The 23531-nt window shown below is 47.6% G+C and overlaps 1 protein-coding gene across 3 annotated transcripts; it reads right to left on the bottom strand.

Moving 5' to 3' along the window:
* Positions 1-6119: 6119 nt before the first annotated feature.
* Positions 6120-23492, bottom strand: TSPYL5 (TSPY like 5). Of its 3 annotated transcripts, none has more exons than XM_082720059.1 (3): positions 21200-23492; positions 15397-15641; positions 6120-7699 (listed from the first exon to the last, which is right to left on the bottom strand). In XM_082720059.1, exon 1 carries the CDS (start codon positions 23375-23377, stop codon positions 22130-22132), a length of 1248 nt encoding a protein of 415 aa, XP_082576185.1. In that variant the 5' UTR covers positions 23378-23492; the 3' UTR covers positions 6120-7699; positions 15397-15641; positions 21200-22129. The 3 variants fall into 3 exon arrangements, with proteins under 3 accessions (XP_082576185.1, XP_082576186.1, XP_082576184.1); XM_082720060.1 differs by having other exon boundaries at positions 6120-7382; positions 7579-15641; positions 21200-23473; XM_082720058.1 differs by lacking the exons at positions 6120-7699; positions 15397-15641 and adding an exon at positions 19064-19966 and having other exon boundaries at positions 21200-23486.
* Between the last annotated feature and the right edge of the window lie 39 nt (positions 23493-23531).

The raw sequence follows: 23531 nt of genomic DNA, 5'->3' as shown, positions 1-23531 counted from the left end.
AAAAATAAAAGATGTTTTGACTCAGGAAGAGGTTCGTTCCTGAGAATATTTGGACTCCTAAGAGTACGACCATTTAAACCACAATTAATTCATCATGGACACATTTTTGTATCGAAGCTACTTTCTTGAACAAACTCCATTAAGTCAACTTAATTCCTTAATCAATTTTTTTAAATAGCCCAGTTAAAGTCTTTACAATTCTTTCCACCTTTACTGGTATTGAATTTTACAGAAGTTATTTTTCATCGGGATTGCTTCTTTCCCATGCAAATTTTATAATAAAGCTTTGGCCATTGATCAGGGTGATTTGTTTATATCAAATATTAGAATTGTAACTTCTGCCCTTGAACATTTGTGTTGCAGACCTTATTTCTACAAAGTTTGGTTGTTCCCAAACCAGGCTTCACAGACTGGAGTTCCACATTGTAGCAGATTTTAAACACTATCAACTTTAATTTCTGTTGATCATTTCTCCCAGTGATATTCATTAGGAATTGTATAGAAAATGGAGAGTGGTATTTCTTTTCTTTTTTTTTCCCCTTCAAGGTTATTTATTTATTTATTTACTAGAGAGAGAGAGCAGGGGGAATAGCAGGCAGAGGGAGAAGCAGTAGCTCCCCATCTGGGCAAGCAGCCAGATGAGGGACTGGATCCCAGGACCCCAGATCGTGACCTGAGTGGAAGGCACACCCTTTGCTGACTGAGCCACCCAGGCGCCCCTCTTTCACAGCAAAACCACAGACTGCTGTGGGCTCCTGCCCTTCCAGCCACCGGAGCAGGCCTCTTGTTTGGGGCTGGCTTGTGTGCAATAAGTAGCTAAAGCATGAGCTCTGGAATCAAATCATTTGGGTTAAATTGGGCAACTTATTTAATCTCTCAGTTTCCCCACTGGTAGAATGGGGTCGACAGTAATACCGAAAGGGAGGGTTCCTTGCAAAAATCAATGCACGAAGAGTGCTTCTTGCGGTCCATGGCACGGAATCCGTGTAGGAATTGACAGCCCTTATCACCGCAGTTACCTGAAAAACTCTCTCCGTTTTCTGTTACCTTCCCCAAACCTAATGGCTTAAAATAACAGTCATTTACAGCTGAATAACAGTAACTCTGGCTGAATTATATTCTGTTGTATGTATATACCAGATTCTCTTTATCCCTTCAGTGGCTGATAGACATTTGGGCTGTTTTCACCTTTGGGCTACTGCGAACCCTGCCGCTGTGAACATCGGCGTTTCTTACAACTGTTTGTGGGAATGAAATGAAGTCCTGGTACCTGCCACCGCACGGGTGAATACATTATGCTAAATGAAAGAAGCCAGTCAGGAAAGGTCTGTCTCCATAGAGACAGAAAGCAGATTGGTGGTTGCCAGGAGCTAGAGGGAGGTGGGGAAGGGGCACGGAGGGCTTGATGGGGACAGGGTTTGCTTTTGGGGTGATGCTTTTGGGGCTTTGGAACTAGAAAGGGGTGGTGATTGCACAACACTGAATATACGAGATGCCACTGAATTGCACTCTTTAAAAGGGTTAATTTTATGTTGTGTGAATTTAATGTCAATTAAAAATTATAATAACAGTAATTTATTATTCCTCCTGATCCTGTGGGACATCTGGGAGGCTCTACAGACTTCTTCAGGGCTCCATTTGGTGGGAGGGCTGCCTGGGAGGGCAGGACCTCTCCTTACCCGCCCCCCCGCCCCGACTCCCCACTCTCCTCACCCACCCTACCCCAGCCCCTCCTGCTTTCATCCTCGAAGAGCGCAGGCAGTCCAAACCTCAGGAACTCCCAGTGCTCAAGCACTTACTAAGCTTCTTGGCTGTGTTACATTTGCTGACGTCCCATTGACCAAAACAAGTCACATGGCCAAGCCCACAGCCAATAGGCGAGAGGACCAGACAAACACGTGACCACCAAGAGGGTTGACTCCCTGGGAGTCGGCCCTGTGGCTGTCGTCCGGGTCGTCATTCTCATCCTCTACCCCACCTCAGACTCTGACCTGAAATGCCTCTTGGTTCCTGACACCAAGTGGAAAACTGGGGCCTTTTTATGCAAGGCTTGAGAATGGGGAGATGCAAGCCTTCAGTATATTCAGAGATCATCAAATGGAGTGAAACCCAGCTTTCTTTAACATTCTTTTTTCCTGACTTCTCCATATTTAATGTCACTGGTCCTAATCAGAAGCCATGGTGCTCTGAACCCAGACTGCCATTTAATGTGGAGCAGCAGAGACGACAAAAGGATGGGCTTCCCAGCGCTCAACTTGGAGGGTTCTGGATTTCCCACGCTGACCTTCTCAGAGAGTATCCTATCAGATACTTCTCCCAGTCGCTTCTCCGAGGGAGGCTCCGCCAGGGAGAGCCCTCGTCTACATCCAGGGGTGCCCGGCAGGAGGCGTGCCTAGAGCCCACCGAGACAGCAGCTGTCCGTTTACAAAGGCTGTGCACGCACCCATGATCCAGCTTTGGCCCTGCGGAACTCTACTGTTATTAGCCCCATTTCGCAGATGAAGATTGTGGTGGAGCAGGAGGTGCACTGCCCAGACACCACTTCCGGGAAGGACTTCCAGCTCCTTCCCAGCGTGCCTTGTTACAGAGAGTTGCTTCATCTAAGGGCATGCCCTTTCCTTTCTGGGCAGCCCACGTACAACAGCTGAAAGTGGCGGGGACACAAAGGCCCAGGCCTTCCGACCCAGGACTGGGCAGCTCTGATGGGCAGCATAGGCTCCAGAACCTCCCACGGGGGTTGCTGATCACCCTCTCCCCTGTCCAGTTCTATTACTTCTGCCTTCCAGGTCGCACGTGTTTTGGTCCACAATAAACATCCCGGACCCCAAGTTCCATCTCTGTGTTTCTGCTTCCAGAAGTCCCACCTGCTGCAAAGAACCTGAGGCTTCTCAACACCCAACCTCCAGAATCTGAGACGCAGGGCTGCTGCTGCCAAAGCCTGGGCTCCTTTTACCAAATCCTCCTGCCTCATAAACCCTAGCCCTCTGGCCAGGAAGCCCATGTCACTGCAGAGAGTGTGGTTCACTCTCGGTGTGGTTTCTCAGTAAAAGGTTTAGACACAGCAGGGAAGTTGCCCTGAGATACTTTCGTATCCTCCAAACGCATGACCTCTCACTGACAGGGTTTGTAGGCTGTAATTCTGGCCTCTGTGAGAATAATAGGCCGGGAGACCCTTTCCCCAGGCAGGTTTGGGTAGGAGCAAGGAGAAAGTGAGTCTGTGGGGGTAGTAGCCTCTTGAATTTAGGGGCTGGGGGAGGTCCAGACCGGCTCCACAGTGTGCACTGGCAGGGTCGAGAGGGCCAGAGATGGTGGAGAGGGGAGCGCTCAAGACCGACCTCACACTCTGTAAGTGGCGGGCTGTCTGCTTCCTGATAAACTCTGTGGAGGCTGGCCAGTGGGCAGAGTGTGGGCACATTCAGGACACCACCCAGAATGCTTGGAGGCCTTGCTTCAGTGTCCTTGTCCTCAGTGCACAGTGCCCCCAGGCTCCCCTCAGTGGTCCCCTACCCCTGCTGGCTGCCCGTGATGGGGCAGGGTTGGGCTCCGAGCCGGCAAATTTACTCCCAGGGAGGGGATGGGGCTTAGCTACGAGAAACACAACCCAGAGCAGCGGTGGCTTCAACAGTGTTCTTTCGCCCATAAAAATGCCGAGCAAACCAGTCCCAGACCGCTAGTAAGGCGACTCTGCAGACTCCTGGGGAGGCCAGGCTCCTTCCAGCTCACAGCTCCATCATCCCTGGCCACACAGGCCACAGCCACATGACCAGTGGCAGGACAGAGGTAGGGGTAAGGACGAGGGGAGTAAAGAGGGGGCACTGACTGACTTTAAGGAAGGTTCCTGGATCCCAAGGAACAGAATTGCCTCAAACAATCACATCTATCTGCAAGGGACGCTGGGAAGTAGTGCCTTTCTTCTGGGGTCACACTCCCCGGCTAACAATTAATTACAAGGAGAAATTTTGGCAAACAAGGGAATTAGATACTGGCTAACACCGGCAGGTCCCAACCCATCTGGGGTTTCAGTTCTACCCTTGTCACTTCCCAGTAAGTGAATCTGGGAAAGTCACTCTATCTATGTAAATGGGTGACAGAGTCTGTCCTGACAGAGTTCCCTTGAGTGTCCATGAGACTTAGAAATCCCTGTGAAAATAAAGCAGGATATGTGGACCCTGATGCTTGCTCTTTGTTCCACCAATGTGTGAGTATCTTTTCTTGGATTCTCAGATGAACTCACTTGATGTTTTCCAATGGGTACAGATAACAGTAACTGTGTCTCTTTACTTAGAACTCATAAAAATGCTATGAAATAAGCTGTCTTTCAGGGTAGACTGGTGATTTGCTGTTCTACTGCTTTCAAAGACATTTCGATCTGTTGAATAATCTTAAAAGTGTGGGTTTGTGGGGGCACCTGGGTGGCTCAGTCAGTTAAGCTTCCACTCAGATCCCGATCTCAGGGTCCTGGGATCAAGCCCTGCATTAGGCCCCAAGCTCAGCGAGAAGTGCCTGTCCCTCTCCCTCCTCCTCTGCCCCCCCCCAAATAAATAAAATCTTTTTTAAAAAGTTTGGGTTTCTGGGGCGCCTGGGTGGCTCAGTGGGTTAAACTTCTGCCTTCAGCTCAGGTCATGATCTCAGAGTCCTGGGGTCCTGGAATCCAGCCCTGCATCGGGCTCTCTGCTTGGCAAGGAGCCTGCTTTTCCCTCTCTCTCTGCCTGCCTCTCTGCCTAATTGTGATTTCTCTCTGTCAAATAAATAAATAAAATCTTTTTTAAAAAACGTTTGGGTTTGCAATAGGGGGAGCAGGGAGTGGAGCAGACAAATCTGCAAATAGAGGGAGAAAACTTTCGAACGCTGAGCAATCTTGGAGGACAAGAGTGAAGAGGTATGAGGAGAAGGAACTAGAAAAAAGACAAGAAGCTGCTTGTTCAGTGTCCCAGATCGCATGTAAGTTATACCAAACTTACAAAGTGCTCGCTTAGTGTGGATTTTATAGAGCTGAAAGCCCCCTGAGTTCTGAGTGTGGGCTGTGATGCCAATTGGAAGCTGGAGCCAAGGAGTCCACAGAACATAAGCCCACTCTGGAGAGGGACTGGGGTTTTCATAAACCATGGTTTATGGTCTGAGTCTAAGGCATCAGTTTCAAATTGACATTGTGGGTGATGGAGTGGGGTGGGGCAAGAGGGGTCCTGCGCCTTTATCTACAGGAAACATGATTATCACTGTACTAAAAATCAAGAAATTGGTCTCCGAGAACTCAAGCTGCTGTCGCAGAGCCAGTAAGTCTTGGCGCCAAGACTCAAATCCACTTCTGTCTTGTTGCAAGGCCAGTGCTCCCAGGCAGTACTCCGACTACCCCTGTCCCTTTCCCCACTCACCACAAGCACCCTGCCCGGGGCCCACCCATGCTCTGCCATTCTCACAGCCAAGCATGGTTTTCTCTCCAGACCCTAGCACCATCGAGGAGCTGAGCTGTCAGCCTGCAGACCACCACCACGCGGTTAAGAGGCATGGGGTGCAGCAGACAGGTCCCAGGGCGCCTCCTGTGGCTTCACCTTTCATTGCAGCCTCCAGTGGGCTTCCTCCCTTTCCTGCCCACAGCCGTACCCCCTCCTGTGCAGGCAGAAAGAATCCCCTGGTCCTCCCGGCCCTCCCTCCTGAAGAGAGGCAGGAGGAAAGCAGCAGCACCTTCCTTCAAAGGCAAAGGGAGATGATGGCAGATGCCCAGGACTGATGTGCAGCGAGAGCCCCGCAGCAGTGGGGCCCAGAGCAAGGGCTCTGTGGGAGGGCGGGCCTCACTAGCAGGAGACAGGGAGGGCTCTGTGCTGTGGGGACCGCAGCCCCCAAGAGGGGCCACCCCAGCTGCGTCCTCATCTTCAAATAAACAATGTTGCAGCCTAGGGCCAGGCTGTGGAGCGGAGCTGCCAACAGCTCCATCAGAAAGCCCTCATTTTGGGGGATGAAAATGTAGCTTTCAGTTTATCCTGGGTTGAGATTTTTCAGTGTCCTCTTGGGAGCCTGTTTTAAATTTTCATTGATTTAGATTTTGCAGGGATGAAGAAGTCCCCCCTCCACACCTTCCCCCCCAACATAAACCCTTCCAAAAATAACCAAAACAAAACCACCAGTTGTTTAAAATGGTTTTACTTTTTGTTTTGGACTTTTTTTCCTTCTGTGCTATGGAATCAGAATAAAGCTCAAGAGAACAAATAGTTTCTTTAGGTTGGGCCGGAGCCTGGGGTGCTCCAGGATTTAGAAGTGTGTGTAGGGGCAGGGATGGAGGGCGGGGGATGACCTCAGAGTGGTCCTCCTGCAGGGCAGGAAAACAGGGCCCAAACCTCGCCTGAGCCCAGAAGCAGGCTGAACATCCCCCAGAGGGCTAAAAGGACTTCCGGGGGTCATCCTGTAATTCGGGTCTCCAGTCCATGCCTAGCAACCACCTCCCCAGCATGAGGAAGAAGAGATTTCTCTGCTGAAGACCTCAGTCCTGAGGTCTGGGCTTTCCCCTCTGGCCCTGCATCGTCTCTGTCACTTCATCACCTACCCTCCCACGCCTGTCCTCACACAGCTGGCTCCAGTACAGCGCGAAGCTGGAGCACAGATGAAGGAAACAGAGGTGTTCGAAGGTCTGATTCTATGCAGTCTCCTGGGTCTCCCGCCTAGGGACAGGAAAGGCTGCCCTCCTGGGTGGTCTCTGCTTCCTCTACCCCAAACCGTCATCCTCAGAGCAAAGCTTCCTTGCTTCCTGCTTCTCACTCTGGCCCAAGGCTAAGAAGCATTCCCCCCCCCCCCCACATTCCGCCTAATTGCTAAAGGAGGAAGTGTTTTCCCTGCTTGGCTCCCAGGCCCAGCAACTTGGGACTCCAGGGTGAAATTATCTAGACGCTCACCTACCACAACCTAATTAGCTCCTGCCCCTTCTATGTCCTGCCTCCTTTTCTCTTAGTCTCATATTTTGAGCAATTCATCTAAAATTGTCTTAGTTCTCTCACGGGCCTCCTTACTCACCACAGCCCAGCCTAGAAGGAAGGACACAGAACCCACTACCATCACCAAATAGAGCTCACCTCTTTCTCCAACTGATATCCTTGTAATAAGTTTCTGTGCAACATTTCACGGGAACAATCTTCCCCATGTTGTCATAAGTTCCTTCCAATTCTGTTGGGCTCTTTGTCCTAAGGTAAATCCTGCCGTCTCCCAGAGCCTCAGGGACTTCATCCGTGTGGCCGTCCAACATGCATCCGTTAACAGACACCATCCAGTGTTGGAAGACACTCACCCGCCTGTGTGTCCCTCTGCCACCCCACTCACAAGGGGTGACTCGTGTGACTCATCCACAGAGGAACACACCGCTGTGTAGAGAAGAGGGATTTACAGAAATGTAAGCCCTGGAATGGGAACCAAGAGGAGGAATGAGGGCAGGCCCCTGGCCCAGGAAAGGAGGAGTAAAATCTCCCAAACCTCTCTGAGGAACATGGAAAGTCACGTGGCTCCCAGGAAATCCCAGAATCCCCTCCCTGGATTCTCTGAGGGACTAGCCAGTCTCATGTGGCTCCCAGCAGCCCCAGGTGAAAGGCCCCACACCTCTGCCCCCTGAAGGAGCCCTCTTTGTATGTCAGGAGTAGCTGCGGGCCCTGCTCTTCCCAGCCTCATGTGCCCACGTCAGCAATCACTGTCTGGATTATCTGCAGGCAAGAGACACACCCTAGAATACAGAAGAAAAATACCAAAACCTTGAGAGAATAATAATAACAACAACAAGGCTTACTGCCTTGAGAGCTTAAAGCAATGTGGGTTATAGGTCACATTCAAGCTGTGACCAAATTTCTATAGTGTAAAGACTGTCAAACTGTGAAGACAGACAAGATAAGGAGTTGCTGGCACTTGATCTTCGTAATAAGTTTTTTTGTTCCTGCCCTTCCCACTTTCTTTTTAATGAGGATGACTGGGGAATGAACTGCCATTCTGTGGGCATCTGCTGGCTTTGCCTGCCCAGCATCCATCCCCCTTTCTCTGGTACTGGTACCACTATTTTCATCTGGGAAAAAAACTCATCCTTTCTCTATGGTCAGTCCTCAGAGCTTGGGTGGGACTGATCCCATTCCGGGCTCTAGGGCTGGGCAGTAACCCACTGCTTGGCAAGTGGTTCAAGTGTACATAATGACCAATGAACCGAAAGAGGCAATCGCAGGACTTTTTTTTTTTTTTTTTTTTTTAGGCAGAGAAGGGGAGAACTAGAAGGGGAGAAATACCTTTTTCTTCATTAAAGTTGCTGAAAGGGTAATATTTGTGGGTCTAGAGCATCAAACAGCCAGCTTGCCACTAGGAGGGGAAAAACCTGCCTGAGAATGAGGTTAATACAGAAGAAAGAAAAGTTGAAAGCTGAAAAAAGAGATCGTTTGAGTCCCTGGATCAAGCTATATCTGAAGCCCAGATTGCCTGCGGACTTTTCAGTTGTACATACTAAAACAATTTCTTTAATTCTTTTCAGTCTTGTGTTTTGAATTCCATCTAACTCAGAACTTTTGTCTCTATTTTACAGATTAAAAAACAAGAACAAATGGAGCTTAGAGAAGCTAAGTACCTACCAAAGTGGCACATACTAATTAGTAACTATCAGAGTTTGGATATGAACCCGGACATGCCTGATTCCAAGTCTTAACTACTGTACTCTACAACCTCCCATTACACATCTTTCCCACAACTCTGTAGGCCTCCAACCTTACTTTGGTAAACATTTAGCGATTAACCATTCTGGAACATATGATGTCATCGCCAAGTACCCAAAGCCAGTGACTCTAGTCAGCCTTGCTTAGACCTCAGCGCATACCTACTGCTCTTTCTTGGGTCCGCTGAAGTTCCAGTTTTGGTTTCGAAGACCTTCCACTGTAGCCCGGAAGGCAGCCATAAGATAAGCACATTCTGCAATCTGAGTCTTACCCTTTTTCTTTAGCCAAGAAAGCTACAACACTTTCCCCAATTGCTCACTGGCCCAGAAGCTACTGGAGTACTCAGACAACAACGCATAGATGAGGCTGTTTGGCACTCTTTAGACTGGCGTGGATCACTATGGCTTTAGCTCAACTAGGGCAGAGGAGCATTTAAGATCTGCAACAGGGTGGAGTGAGGTAGCAAAGCGCGTAGAGCCCATTCTTACTAGAACAGTCCCTGAAAAGGGAGCCTACAAAATGACTACTGGACGTGATTCCAGTCCCCAATCGAGAAGAGGCTGGAAAAATTAAGGTACGCTTCTCTGAGATCATATAACAAAAGCCCAAAAATAAAAAGGGTGGGAGGCTAGGGGGCGGTTCCCAAATGGTGATCTTAGCAAAGTGCCTGTGGGGAAAGTCACTCAGCTGGAACTCTAGAGGAATGAGGGTCCACATTCTGAGTCACCATTTGGAGTTAGGAGTTTGGAGTTTCAACTGGTAACTACCCCCAACCAATTTATTATAGAATCAGCACACAATTATCAGCAAAGTATGTGTTTGTGTCTAATCTGTTCAAAGGATTACTCTAGGAACTGAGGCCAGATTGAGAAGATTGCCTTTAATCAGAGACCAGATTAAAGTTTTGGCTGTTGTGGCATTTTGTTAAGCATTATTCAAATGCCTCTAATGTAACAGTTGAAATGAATGTTCATGCTTAATTTGAATACTCCTTAGTTCCACGGGGAACCCTCCACAAAAGGAAAAAAAAAATCATAAAATGTCAACCTTACACAGTGAAGCTACCAGAATTCGTACATAAGTTTATGACTGGTACACATCTCTTGCTGAAGCACCAAATATTTTTTCTGGGTGGCCAGCAATATCGTATTCAACATCTAAAAATAATTTCCTTGGCCCAGAATATCCTCAAATCATTGAAAAATGTAGGCATTTTCTTTGGAAGGAAACAACAGAAACCAGCAGAGGATATACTAATAAATCCCACTGGCTGAAAAGTGTTTACAATGCTTCCATCCAGTTATGAGTATAACAAAGAAACTCACAAAACACTTTCGAGAAGAATCTGCTGAATTGCCCTCTGACCCAGAGACCATTTGATCCTATGCTGGCTTTTGTGAAGCTTTCGGTTCATGCTTTTATTTAATTGTTTGTTGTTATTTCACTTCTCCCCCAGTTAGATTATAAAGTACGTGCAAGCCTATATCCTATCATTCTTTCAACCCACCACGGTGTCTAACTAACACCTGAGATCAGAAAGGGAACAAAACAGGCCTGCTGTTCTAAACCTGCGAATACTCAGTAAATGTCTTCAGTTCTCCTGTTTTGTCCTGGCTATGGCAGTCATGGAGCCTGAGGAGCCCTTGGCCTTACTACCATGGGGCAAGTGCCTACCCCACAGCCAAGTTCCCTTCTTCCTTGCAGGCAAAGTGGAGGAACTAGTCCTGGTTATGGTTAATCTGAGTAAGTCATGGCAGTAATGTCCCCCTTTGCCAGGAACTGGTCTAAGTGGGAATACACACACACACACACACACACACACACACACACACACACACACCCCTCATGTCTGGTCAATGAGATGTAAGGGAAAGTGCACTAGAGACTTCAGGAAATATTTTCTTCCCTGGTCAAAAGAGAGTGTTGTACTAGAGAAGCTCCTCTTTTCCGGTTTTGCTACTTCCCTATTTTGGACACTGTCTCTGAGAATATGATGTCTGGAACTGAAGCAGCTGGAACTGAGACCATGAGACAAGTTTGAGGACAAAAAGTCCTTGCCGAGTGTATGCCAAGATGTTAGAAGAGAAGGACTGGAAAGACAGAGTGAGTCTTGGGACTTGATAAAATAACTGAACAGCTAAACTAACCATGGGACCCCCTGCTTCCAAATTCTTTATTACGGCAACAGTAACTGCCCCTACACTCTAGGTCTCCATTAGGTTTTTGTTACTTGCAGCTCAAAGCAACCATGTCTGCCGCCTTCTTCTGGGAGGGAGAACTATGACCAAATGGAAAGGACAGAAGTTCTGGAGCCAAAGAATTCTGGCTGAGAAAACCTGAGCAAGTTTCTTAACTTTCAGAGGGTCAGTATTATTAACATTAAAATGTAGATAAAAATGGACACTTCATAAGCTCATTACTGTAAAAAGAAAAAAAAAAAACAAAAGATGGTGAAAATGTTCCATGTGTCACAGTTGAGCATGTAGGAGGTGCTCAGTAAGTGTTAGCTGCCTTGCTTTCTTTCCCTCCCCACGGTCCCTATGTGGAGCAGAAGGGTCAGTGAGCTTTTCGGGAATAGGGAAACACCCCTGTGGAATGTCAAGAAAGAATGACTTGTCACCATCTTTCCTAGCTGGAGACAAGAGCAGAGATAGAGACAGCTGTCTGTGTGGGAGGCTGAAACTCAAAGAACAGCTTATGACCTGCAGGCCTGTGTTGCCTCTACACAAACAAATCCCCTCCGTTAGTAGTTGCGATGGCCTTTTGTTGCGCCTGCTGCCTCCTGTGACTCAGCCTCCCCGCCTCACCATCTGCTCAGGGCCTTAATAGAGGCCTACTCCTTCTGAGCTGCTTCAAGCCGAGAGAGTCTGTTTCCCACAAGCTAACCACAGCTAGGAGTCTTTAAAATGCTGACTCCTCTGCTGAGTGGGCAGTGATCCGAGCAAGCACACGAGCCCTGGCAGCCTCTGGGCACTGTGGGCCCATGGACAAGCAGCATGCAGACTACCGCTCTGTGGGCTTATTCCAAAGCTGCCTTGTTGGCCACTCTTACACCCTCCCTGGGCACACACGCAGATGTGCCCCCCCCACACACACACACATTTCCACTCCCTGGACAGTGATAACTACTCCCTGAAGAGCTTGAAGTCTATCTTGAGTCACGCACCCTCCTCCCTCTTCTGAAGACAGGAGACCATGTTTGTCCAACTCGCCAAATCACACTGCAAGTCCCAGCCTGAGAGGTAGGACAGAACAGTAGCCAAGGCGCTCCCCTCCCAGCCCCAAGAATTACAACTGACATAACATTAAACAAGTTATCTAAAGTCTCTTGGGCTCTTTGATCTCATCTGGAAAATGAGGATAATAATAGAACTGTTGTGGTGATGTGTTTAAATGTGCCTACCACTGTGCCCAGCATGTGGTATGTGCTCTACAAAATGGATTCTCCAAGTCTCAATGCACAGTTAGGAAGAGACAGCTTCTGCCATGGGACAACTCCAAGATATGGTCCATCCAATCTGCCATCTTAATGGGCCATGGCTCATAAGACCAATACTTCCACCAAATCAAAGTCTTTGTCCATGTGTACGTACCTGGGATTCAAGAATGAACAAAGATCCTTAAGGGTTTATTTAGTAGAGAGGAAGAAACAATCTCAAAGACACAACCATAGTCACCAATTGTGACAAATCCCATGAAGGACGAGGGAACTGTGAGGATGAATAGAGTTAACAGTAGGGGTGGGAATTTTATCAAGGAGTCAGAGAAGACCTCTTGCTGAGAATGACGGGGCCGGGGGGGGGGGGATGTGTAGGAGCACAGTGTTCTTCACATCAATGCTAACTGCATGAATAAATGCTCCATAAGCCAATGGTGGCACTGATGGAAAGACGGGTTCTCAGGACAGAACTGAAGAGCTCTCTCCATGACACAGCAAGGCCCTACAACCTCACTTCCTGAGGAAGGGTCTGCTCTGTGATCACGATCTCTAGAATGTTATGAGGTTTCAAAGGCCTTGTCTTGTACCTTTCTCCCCCTAAGTGTTCTGGATTTTCTCATGAAGTGTCTGGTGCTACTCCACCAGGCAAAGCAGCAGTGGGCTTTGATGCCCACATTTTCCCAACAGTCCGGGACTTGAGGCTATCTCCTACTGAAGCTCAAGCTAACGCTCTGCTAGATCCTCTACTGGGTTCCATTTTGCCAGTTTAACTTGTCCAGCTTGCTTTTCAGTGTTATCACTCTTTTAGTGATTGTCTTTGTTCTAACCTAATCTTTTGAAGTCCTTTAAATTCATGGGACCTCTTAGGAGAGCCCACACTATGTGTATATATCCATATATAAAGAGTAAGAAAGGGAGCCAAAGAATTCTGGCTGAGAAAACCTGAGCAAGTTTCTTAACTGAGCCTGGGTGGCTCAGTGGGTTAGGCCTCTGTCTTCAACTCATGTCATGATCTCAGAGTCCAGGGATCGAGCCCCTCATCGGGCTTCCTGCTCAGCAGGGAACCTGCTTTATCCTGCTCCTACTGTCTGTGCACTCTCGCTCTGTCAAAAAAATTTTTGTGAGAAAAAAGTCACTGGCAGAATCAAATCAGCTTCGCCTTTTCTTGCTTCTGATGAGCATCATGTGTGGGACATCACTAAAGCCCACCACATGTGGTATATTTCCAACATAATTCTTTTGCTTCCCTGCTCACTTCCATTTTCCTGCTTGCTTTCCAATATGCTGCCAGAGTAATTCGGTACCACTAAGATTCTTGCCTGAGGCTTTGTACCGGTGATAGTCCGCCCCCCCCACCACCCTTTAACCCATTTGTATTTGGTTCATGCTTCCCTTCACCTGAAATTATTCCCAACCTCTGCTTCTGGGCACTTCTAGCCTCTCTGTAGTTTGCCACTGATGCCTTAAGGAATCTTTAAGGACCATTCATTTGCTCACTCATTCAACTGGTTAATGAGCACCTACTATGTATAAGTCCCTGAACTGTAAGAATACAAAAATGACTAAGACATACTACTTGTCTTTATTACTCTGTGGTCTCAAGGATCTCACAGTCTCTGATAAACAGACAATAGCAAGTCACTGCATTAGAGATCGTAAATTGAAGTGTGGACAGAATATTGTGTGGACATTAAGAAAAAGGAAGGAATAACTCAGATTAAAAGTTACAACCCAGTACAAGAATATCTGAGCCATATTTGAGAAGGGCTGCAAGGTCTTTCTTCCTACACTAACAACTTGTGCAAACAATTCAGTGTGTCAAAGAGCACAGTGGGCATCCAGAAACCCAGAAATGATTCACACTGATTCACACTGGCTGCCTCACAGCACAGGGGTGCAATGGGAGAAAATCAGGGACAAGGACAAAGGAGTCTGGTAAAAAAGTTAGTGGCAAAATGCAGGTCAGTTGAGTATCCAAAAGAAAAAATGGCTGTCATTGATCATAAGACATTAAATAAATAAAACCCCAGAAGTCCACAGTGAAAGTAAAGAGAAAAGAAAAACATGCCCTTATTTGAAACCATTAGAGACAATTTTACACCAACTTCTGATTCTGAAAATAGATAATAAAAGGAATAAACGAAGCATTTACACTGCCTTTCAGAAGGAAGTAGAGTTCATTGCTAGATGATGAGAATAAAGTCTTCCTTACAGAAAAATACAAGATAACACATGTAAAGGAAATGCCAAGATTAGAAAGTCACTACTTCACAACCCATAGTGAAATAACGGGTTTGGGCAAATGTCATCAATGGCTGTTAAAACCTTGGGATGAAAGTTTAAGGCAACAGTATCCTTACAGTAATTTCCGAGATTTCCTGCTAAACTGGGAGAGAGAAAAATGGTGATCACCATCTTAACCAAGAGAGCAAACAAACAGCATGACAGTGGGACCAGCTGTCACTTCGCCTTCCAGAGTGATGCACTGTGAAGTACCTGCGTCATCTGTGTACTCTCGCCAAAGGCATTCCATCTGCATCCTCGGCTTACAAGAAATACGGGAGACAGAGGAAAAAGTTAACTGACACCAGGAAGATAAAGTCAGAAAAATCTGGAATTGGGGATATCCTCTAAGACAACTAACCCAACTTCTTCAGAAAGTCGATGTTATGAGGGGGACAAAAGTGAGGGGATTTTGTTCAAAAAAGATTGAAGAGATCACTAGAAAAATGCCTGAACATTACTGTAAGATAATCTTGGGAACAGTGGAGAAATCTAAATATGGACTGGATACTAGGTGGCATTTAGGAACTGTGTTCTGCAGTGTGATAATAGTCTTAGGTTTACACAGGAGAAAATCTTTATGAGATGGATGCTGAGTATTTAGGGTTGAAGGGTCAAGCAAGATATTTTCAAATTGTTCACTAAAACATAGATATATATATAGAGAGAGAGAGACAAAAAATATGGCACAAGGTTAAAAATCATTGAACTTAAAAAGTATACTTAAAAAGTAATCATTGTGGTTTGTCAATTTTTATGTATACTGAAATTCTTCATAATAAAAAAGTTTGAAGTAGAAAATATTCTTCTTAGGATTTTGAACCTTACTCCTGAAGGTTTTGAACAGGTGACTGACATAATCAAATTTACATTTTAGAAAGATTACTGACTTACTGCATTTGCAGTAAGCATTTATCGACCACAGGCATCAGATGTTGAGTGAACCCTGAGTGAGACGCTATGGGAGACAGGAAAACCAGAAAGGCATTGCGTGGCAGGAGGAGCACTTACCGTGTAATGGAGGAGATGAGACATGGAACACCAAGCACTGGTAGAGCCTTCTTGTCAGAAGAGGTGTCCGGGGAGCTGGGGCAGGGACAGCGTGCATACACGGTGCTTCCAACTATTAGGTGATATGCGTGTCAGCGGCATAGCCACACAGCTCCAGAAAGGATGAGCCTACAGGTGACTAACATCTCCCATCCGTGCCAACCACTTGAGCTCTCCTTATTCTCTGATGGCAGCACTATGCTTCCCTGAAATAGAGTGTGAGACTGTGACCCATTCCTGGCCCAAGGAACCTAACTCATGTCTCCTGAGATCCAGCAGGGACTACTGGCAAAGATTTTCATCCCTGAAAAGGACAGAGACATGTGAGAAGATCTCCCTCTCCTCCTCCCTGCCCACCTTTAAGTGAGGCTGGGGAATCATAAGAAGACAGCCAAGAGAAGAGGAAGAGCCGGAATGGACCAGAGCCCTCATATCACAGAGCCACTGAAGCAAGCCTGTAACTTCTTGTTACACCAGACTTCTTGTTACGGGAGAAAAATTATCTCCTTTTTTCCAAATCATTCATCTTCAGGTACTGAAACTTTAAGCCGAGCCTAACCGTAGAACAAAGCAGTTAAAGGAAGCCTCAGCCGCTGTTCTGGGTCACCCAACCTCAGCCAGCCCTGCTGCTAACTGAGCTCTGCGGGCGGGCTCTCGTTTGGATGGTCAAGAAGGTTCACACCTACGTGCCAACTGCAACTGGCTGGGACTGACCAGAGTGCTGCGCTGAGGGTTCTGATGCACTATGCGAAGGCTTAATTACAGGTTCTGTGGTAAGAAGTGCCTAGATTCGTAGTACCAGGTATCTATCTGCTTGGGCCACCTGTTTACCATTCCAAGTATGGATGAAGTCTGGATTTGGCAGACCTGAGTTTGGGTTCTGGCTCTACTACTTACTACTACTTCAGTGGTTTTGGTCAAGTCATTTAAGCTCTTTGAGCCATCTTACCAGATAGTTGTTACAATTGAGATAATGTAAGAGACTACATCAAGTGTCACACCGATGGGGGCTATTTTGTCTTATTTCTCAAGGCTCAGCTGAGAACCAGGTTGACAGGAGGCAGGGAGAGAAGGAATTCAAGGTTGGAGCCTTGTAGAGTATGTAACCGAACACCCGACCAGAGAATGTGGATCTGGGGTCCACAAGCACAAAGTCAGAGTTTCGGGTGAAAATGAATCAGCAGAAGTGAGTTGGGACCCCGAATGGTGAAATATGGCTGCAGAAGATTCCAAAAGCAGAAATGGAGATGCTAAGGACAAAGATAGATAAAAGCCATAGACTTAATAGCCTGGATTTTCTCTCTCTCTCTCTCTTTTTTTTTCATTTGTTTATTTTTATTTTTGGTTTTTTTGCTGCCCCAACCCCTGAGGGGTATGAGCCACCCATCAGTAACAGTGGTTCACAAAGGCCCAGATCTCAAGGGGTGAGAAGGCAGGAGGAGTTTCCACAATTTTCAAAGGGACAAATGAGGGCAAAGTTTCCTCCCTAGGTGAGGCCACCCCTTACCAGTGTGCCTCCCTGCCTTGTTGCAAACTGGTGTAGACCAGAGGCAGGAAGCCCAAAGTGTAAGGAGAGACAGTCCGAAGCTGATAAAAACTTGCCATAAGCTATGAGTAGTAAGACTAGTTTTGTCTCCTCCCTCACCCACGGCATAAACAAACTCCTCATAACTCCCAAAAAAGCCCACCCAGTAACAAGTTTAGAAACCAGAAACCGGCCTTTTGTAATAAAACTCAAAGTTGAGGAAAAGGTGAGGGACTCAGTCTAACAAGAATTACTGCAAAATGCCCTCACTTTCCGGGTTATTAAAAACCTAACTGCCCTGTGAATTCTTAGAAGTCAGATAGCAAGAGGCTTCCTTTAGTTCCCATATGGACCTAAAACACTCAGCAGCCCTATGCAGGAAAAGGGAAAAAAAGAGATTGACTGACAATTCCAGGCAAAATCTGAGAGATTGAAACCTAGAAGGGGGGCAGAATTCAAAGTGCTATTTGTTCATAGCTATGAACATAGTTCATGTCTACAACTGAGAATGGCACATACAGGAGGCAATGAATGAATGAGCCCATGGGGAGGTAGTGAACCCCAGATCAGAGAAGATCTCCAAAGAACCAAAGAGAGGGGCATGAAAGGGGGGCCAGGGAGTGAAGGCTTTGCACCTCTGAAGACGCGAGTGTGTGAGCTGAATTGGGCAGAGAGTCCCTTCTAACGTATAACCCCAGAGGCCTCTGCATGAATCCCAAGATGCTGGAGCATCAGATAGAGGCGGCTCTCCAGACCCTTTCACACTCCACATATCACTAATGGGTATTTAAAAAAATTTGTTTTTTTTTAGTTGAAAGCATTCAAAATTGGGAGATTCTGCATAAAAATCCTGATTCCTCCCACTGCCCTTCAAAGATGCAGCTGCACTAGGCCTGCGCTCCCAAGTAAACAATCTAGCTCTGCAGACCAGTCACACACCATCTCCACCTCAGCCCACCGCTCCCAGGCTCACACAGAGGGAAGGCCGCGTGTAGACAGAGAGAGGAGGACCACCTACAAGCCGGGAGAGAGGCCTTTAGAGGAAACTAACCCTGCTCACAATTTGATCCGACACTTCTAGACTCCAAAACGGAGCAAGTCAATTTCTGTTATTTAAGCCACCCCATCGGGGTTCCTTCAGTACGGCAGCCCCAACAAACAAATACCTACATATACCCTCATGAAACAAATCTGGCCTGCTTTTTTGCAAATTTAATTACCAGACTAGCCCTGAGGCATTTGACCCACTAAAACCCTTTAAAACTGTGTTTTAAACTCATACAATCGTTTAATATTTGAACACCTACTATGCTCTGAACACTGCACATTTATTGAATCATGCCCTTTATCACATAAACCAATTGGGGGGGGGGCATTTAACAACCCACTTCTAATTTTTTCCAACTGTTTTCTGCTGGGCAGCTTTTCGTGGCCTTTTGTTGCTGTGGCTGCTTCCCCTGATGAATAGAATTAGCCTTTTTATAGATGCATTATGAACAGCATCAGAGACCCTAGTTCTCAACCCTGGCCAGACAACAGAATCATGTGGGATGTTTCTAAAACACCTAGACCTGGACCAACCCCTTCCCACATTCCGATTTAGTTGGCATTTATGCAGAGCTCCGGCTATATATTTAAGCTTATCGGATCATTCTCAAGTACAACCAGAGCACTATTACTCTAGTCTGAATGGGACTTGAATGTCACTTGCTCTGCTACTTGAAGTACAGTTCACAAACCACCAGCACTGGCATCACCTGAAATTTTGTTAGAAATGTAGAATCTCAGGTTCCACCCTGGACTACTGAATAGGAATTCATAGTTTCACAGGATTCCTCACACAATTCAAAATTCAAAATTTGAGAAACACTGGATTTCCACTAAAATCATCTGGAAAACTCATTAAAAACAAGAATGACCTGTCTTCCTCCCAGAACGAACCACAGAGTCTCAATTTCTGCTAAGGGCATGAGAATCATTGTTCTGTAGCTAGTCACACCAGGGCCTTAGACCTACGAATCATTCTTTGAGGCCAACGTATACATCCCCTCAACTATGCAGCCTCAGCTCCACCTTCCAACTCTTTTTTTAAAATAAAAAATATAACAGAGATACAGGCTTTTATTTTTCCATAATGCATGCAAGCTTACAACTATTTATACTGTTTGGGAACAAAGGAATAATTGCATTATTACCAGGGTGTCAAATTACCAAGACAACCAGTAACTGATTGCTTTTGGGAGGTATTTTCACAGAACACAGAAACAATTTCCAAATTATACTTCCAAGACCAGTTATATTATGAAACCAGGACAAGCTGATGATATTTCTAACAGTCACACAAGCCTCCATCTTTCTCAGGCAAAAAAGACTGATATTCTGGTGAAGGGTCTCAGGTAAGCACCTTATTCTATCAGTCTTTGAAAGATTTACAACAGAACAATCTCTCTCTCTCTCTCCTTTCATGGATACAGGGGAATGGGAGCATCTTTTCATCTCTTTTTGAGATTCCCTATTTATCCTGAAGACTTTCACTTCTAAGGCCCATTTCTGGAACTTCATTAGTTAACATTCAGAGCAAAAAGCAAAAAGCAGACCTGATGTGATCATGATAGTGCGGCCCACCACTATCACCACCAAAAGAGAGTCCTGATCTCCCAAAGTAGTCAAGGTTGAATTGGCACAGTGTCGGATTTTCCATCAACAATACAGGTGGAGAGAGGAAGATACCAGGCTGATCATAATTGATGTAGCTAGGTGACGGGTACACAGGGTCCAGGTACCATCCTCTCCATTTCTGTGCTTGTCTGAAAATGTCCATAATAAAGAGCAAAAAGTAAAAAAAAAAAAAAAAAAAAAAAGAAAGAAAGTAAGAAAGAAAAAAAAAAAAGCAGACCTATACAGCTATATTGTCCCATTAGGCAAAAATGGGGGAAGTGGTAAGATTTTACTTATGGCAAAATAAGCAGCATATAGCATCAATCTTCCACATATGCAAGGCCACACCTAGAACAAAAGAGAAAGCATCCAAAGTAACATTATTCTGCTTTGGATTTGTTTATGTGATTTATAAAATCCACTAATGATGAACTAATGATTGAACAAAACCGTGGGCAACCCTCACCCAGGCACTGTATTGACCCATGACCCCTTAATTCTCCCCTCCTTACTCTGGGGAATGCCCCTTCCTGTCCTTGCCCTCACTGAGAGAGAGGTATACTTTCCCTGAGGCTTCCCAAGCCATTTCTACCAGCATCTCCAGGCCCTTCCACACCAGGCTCATTCCTGCCCTGTTTTTGCTCCAAGTCCCCCACCTGGCAATCTCTCTCTACAAATTTTGAGTCAAGGCCTCCCCAGCCCTTGCAGAGCTCAGAACGAGGTCTCCCATAAGGAAAAGGAGATTGGGGGAAGGAATGTGTAGTTACAGTCCTACCCCTCCACCCTTAGGCATGCAAAGGAGAAAGAGGGCCCAGCTCAGCTTTTATACTCACTGGAAATGAGCCCTGGAGATCCAGAATGGATTCTGCCCACCCTGTCCCCATGCCCCAAGATGGAAGCCTATCCTAAGGGTATTTAAAGGTAGAAATAAAGAGAGCAAAGGACTGCTGAGAGTAGAAAGCTGGGGAATGAGGGCCAGACGGCCAGAGGCTACCACAGAGGAGGAAACTGTATGAGCTAACTGGGTCTTAAGGGGCACCAAAAAAAAAAAGTTGGAACAGGAGTAAACACTAGTCCACAACACTGCTGCCTTAGGGCTTATAATTCTAACACATGTGTAGCCATGAAAAGAATTTTAAACATGAGAATTATACAGTGAACCCAGGAGTCAGAGCCAAGGTCTGACCACAGACCAACTTGGCCTTCTGGCTTCCTCTACCCTCTGTTTCCCCAGTGCGTGAGTGTGCACAGCAAGTCCCACCTGTCTCTCTAGCTGTATGCAGAAAACCCTGGTTTCTCAGTTGTTTTCTCTTTCTGAGCTGTGGTAATATTGCGACAAAAAAGGGAGGGAGAAGTGGAGGAAAAAAGGACAGGAGAGGAAGGGAGGAAAGAAGGAAGAGAGGGAATGAAGGAAGGGCAAGTAAGGTATAGAGGAGTAAGATGAAGCAGACGCAGGCCCACAGATAAGAAATATCACTTCCCCAGCAACCCCGCTATAGCACTCTGGTCCTGTGCTAGGAAGGGATAAGTGGAGTTGACAAAGGTACCTAGGTTACATGTGGGTCCATTCCCCACCCTCACCTGGAGCCACGGAACGATGACAGTGAGCACACGTCCACACACCCGCCCATCGGTCTGGTAGGCAGCAGGGTTCCTGGAAGGTGTGTGTCTCATGCACTGGCAGGGGGCCTGGGTCCACAGGCAGTTCTTGAGGTCTTCGCTGACCCGGAAGTCAACTGGGGCCAATAGCAACGCAGACAAGTCTCAGTGGCCTGACAGTGACGGGGCACGGTATAGACCTTGATGAATGTTCAACAGTAGAAGGGCCCAGAGGCAGGAAGAGACACATGATGGTATAGAACACGTGGCATAGTGCTTCTCACCCTTAACCTCATCCATGCCTAGCAGTCAAGTGCTATTCTGCATATCCAGCAGGGCAGCAGAGGCGCCTGGCCAAAGTCAGAGATCCAGCAGGTGATGGCAACTAGGCTGGTGACCCCAGAGCTTTGGAACAATTAGTTTTGGCTGATGGCCAATAACATGTGCGCTAGCTTCACTATGCAGTGGCAACAGAAAAACTGGCCCTAGGTGGCACGCAGGGCCAGCATGAACACAAAGCTCAGCAAGTCACTGGCCTTGAAGTAGCAGAGCTTGAGGATGCACTGGTCCTCTTGGAGGATGACTCACGAGTGTCCATGTTAAAGACAGCTAGGAAGGGCCAGAGCCAAGATCATGGTCCAGGCAATGTCGACAAAGGCAGCACACACTTGAAGCATGTGCGCTGAACATATAAACAGTAGGATTGAGATCATTTAACATGTAACACTAATGTGAAAAAGCAAGAAGGCCACAAGGAGGCTAAAGAACATGATCATAGATACCATATTCTTATAACTGAAGTCCAAAGGGAATACAGTGCAGAGGCCAATATGAAGAGAAGGCAGACAGCCAAACACGTGTGGTTAGCTAGGCACAGGTCCAATGGGAGGTAGTAGGGAGGCCAGTGCGGGATCAGTTGGACTTGTTTGCCCCAGGCTCTGGGGTCTCCACTGGCTGCCTTGCTGGACCTTGCCTGCCTTCCTTTCCTTTTTCCGCACGGGCCCCTTCACTCATAAGGTAGTACTGCAGGGGATTGGGCCACAGTTCTTCGTTGATTATCTCCACAATCTTGTCAGACTCAATGGAGCTGTGGTTTGAAAACCACCCAAAGAAGCTACGGCTGTTGTCGGGGTTCCCCTGGCTTAAGGACTGGAGATCATGCCCTGGGAGCCACTGGATTGGAGTAGAACGAGACACCACCTGACCCGAAGGCCCACACCCATATTCCTTGATGAGCACCTTATTTTGGAAATAGGGGTTGCGCCCAAAGTAGAACTTGATTTTGTAGCCCAGTCTGGCCAGGCCAAGCTCTTCCACTTCCAAGCTGTTCAGGTAGCTGAGAACCTCTTTGTCTTGGTTGTTCAGAAAGGATGATAGCTGGGGGTGGTTCTGAAAAGCTTGTCCCCAGAAGCCCGGGATATTCTGGATGAGGAGGTTCCTGCGCTCTAAGTGATGCAGTCGCAACTGCCCAAACTTCCGCGAGAGCCGAAGGTAGGCCCTGTCTGCCTGGGCGTTCATGGTCTCCAGCTTCAGCTGGACGGTCTCCAGCGTATCCATGCTGCCATCTGTCGCCGGGGGCCCTGACCCTGCATCCTTCTCCACCTTCTTTTCCTCTACCACGGGGACGGAGACATTCTCGCCTGTGGCCCCCTTCTTCAGCTTCCCACCGGCTATGGCCTGCGGCCCCCTCCCCGCCGTGCTACAGGTTTCTGGGGCCTTCTTCCCGGCAGGGCCACGCCGATTTCCAACGCGGGGGCCATTTTTAGGCCTTCCCACGCTTCCCACGGTTCCCACGAAGACAGTGTCTGTTGCTAGGCGCTCCGAGAGGGATGTGGCCTTCCCTGGGCCGGACCTAGTCGCGGCCTGCCCGCGATCCCCCGCAGCTCGGGCCCGGAGCGCGAGGCCACAGTCCAGGGGGAGCCGGCAGGCAGCGTCCTCCCCGGGCCGACGGGACGGCGCGGGCGCAGCGGTTTCCAGGCCACCCCAACCCGCGCCAGCCTGCACCTGTGCCGCCTGGGTTTCCTCCCCGAGCCTCTGGCACTGTGGCGGGTCCGGGTCGCGAGGGGCGTCGGCAGGAGCAGCGCGGACTCGGGCCTTGCCGCGGCCTTTGCCCCGGCTTTTGGCGCGGGAAGACTTTCTACCCCGACTTCGGCCGCTCATGGTGGTAGCGGAAGCGGCTTCAAAGCCACGCTCCGACCCCGCCGCCCCTGGCGCCAGCTCGCGGTCCCCAGCGAGCGGGCCTCTCCATGGCAACCGTCGACGTCACGGCTGTACGACTGTACCGTCGCGCGAGGACGGGCTGCGCGCGGCGATT

The sequence above is a fragment of the Mustela nivalis genome, assembly GCF_964662115.1.
Source record: "Mustela nivalis genome assembly, chromosome: 2".
Lineage (NCBI taxonomy): Eukaryota > Metazoa > Chordata > Mammalia > Carnivora > Mustelidae > Mustela > Mustela nivalis.
Note: the sequence above shows the minus strand (reverse complement) of the source record. Positions and strands in the feature narration are given on the sequence as shown.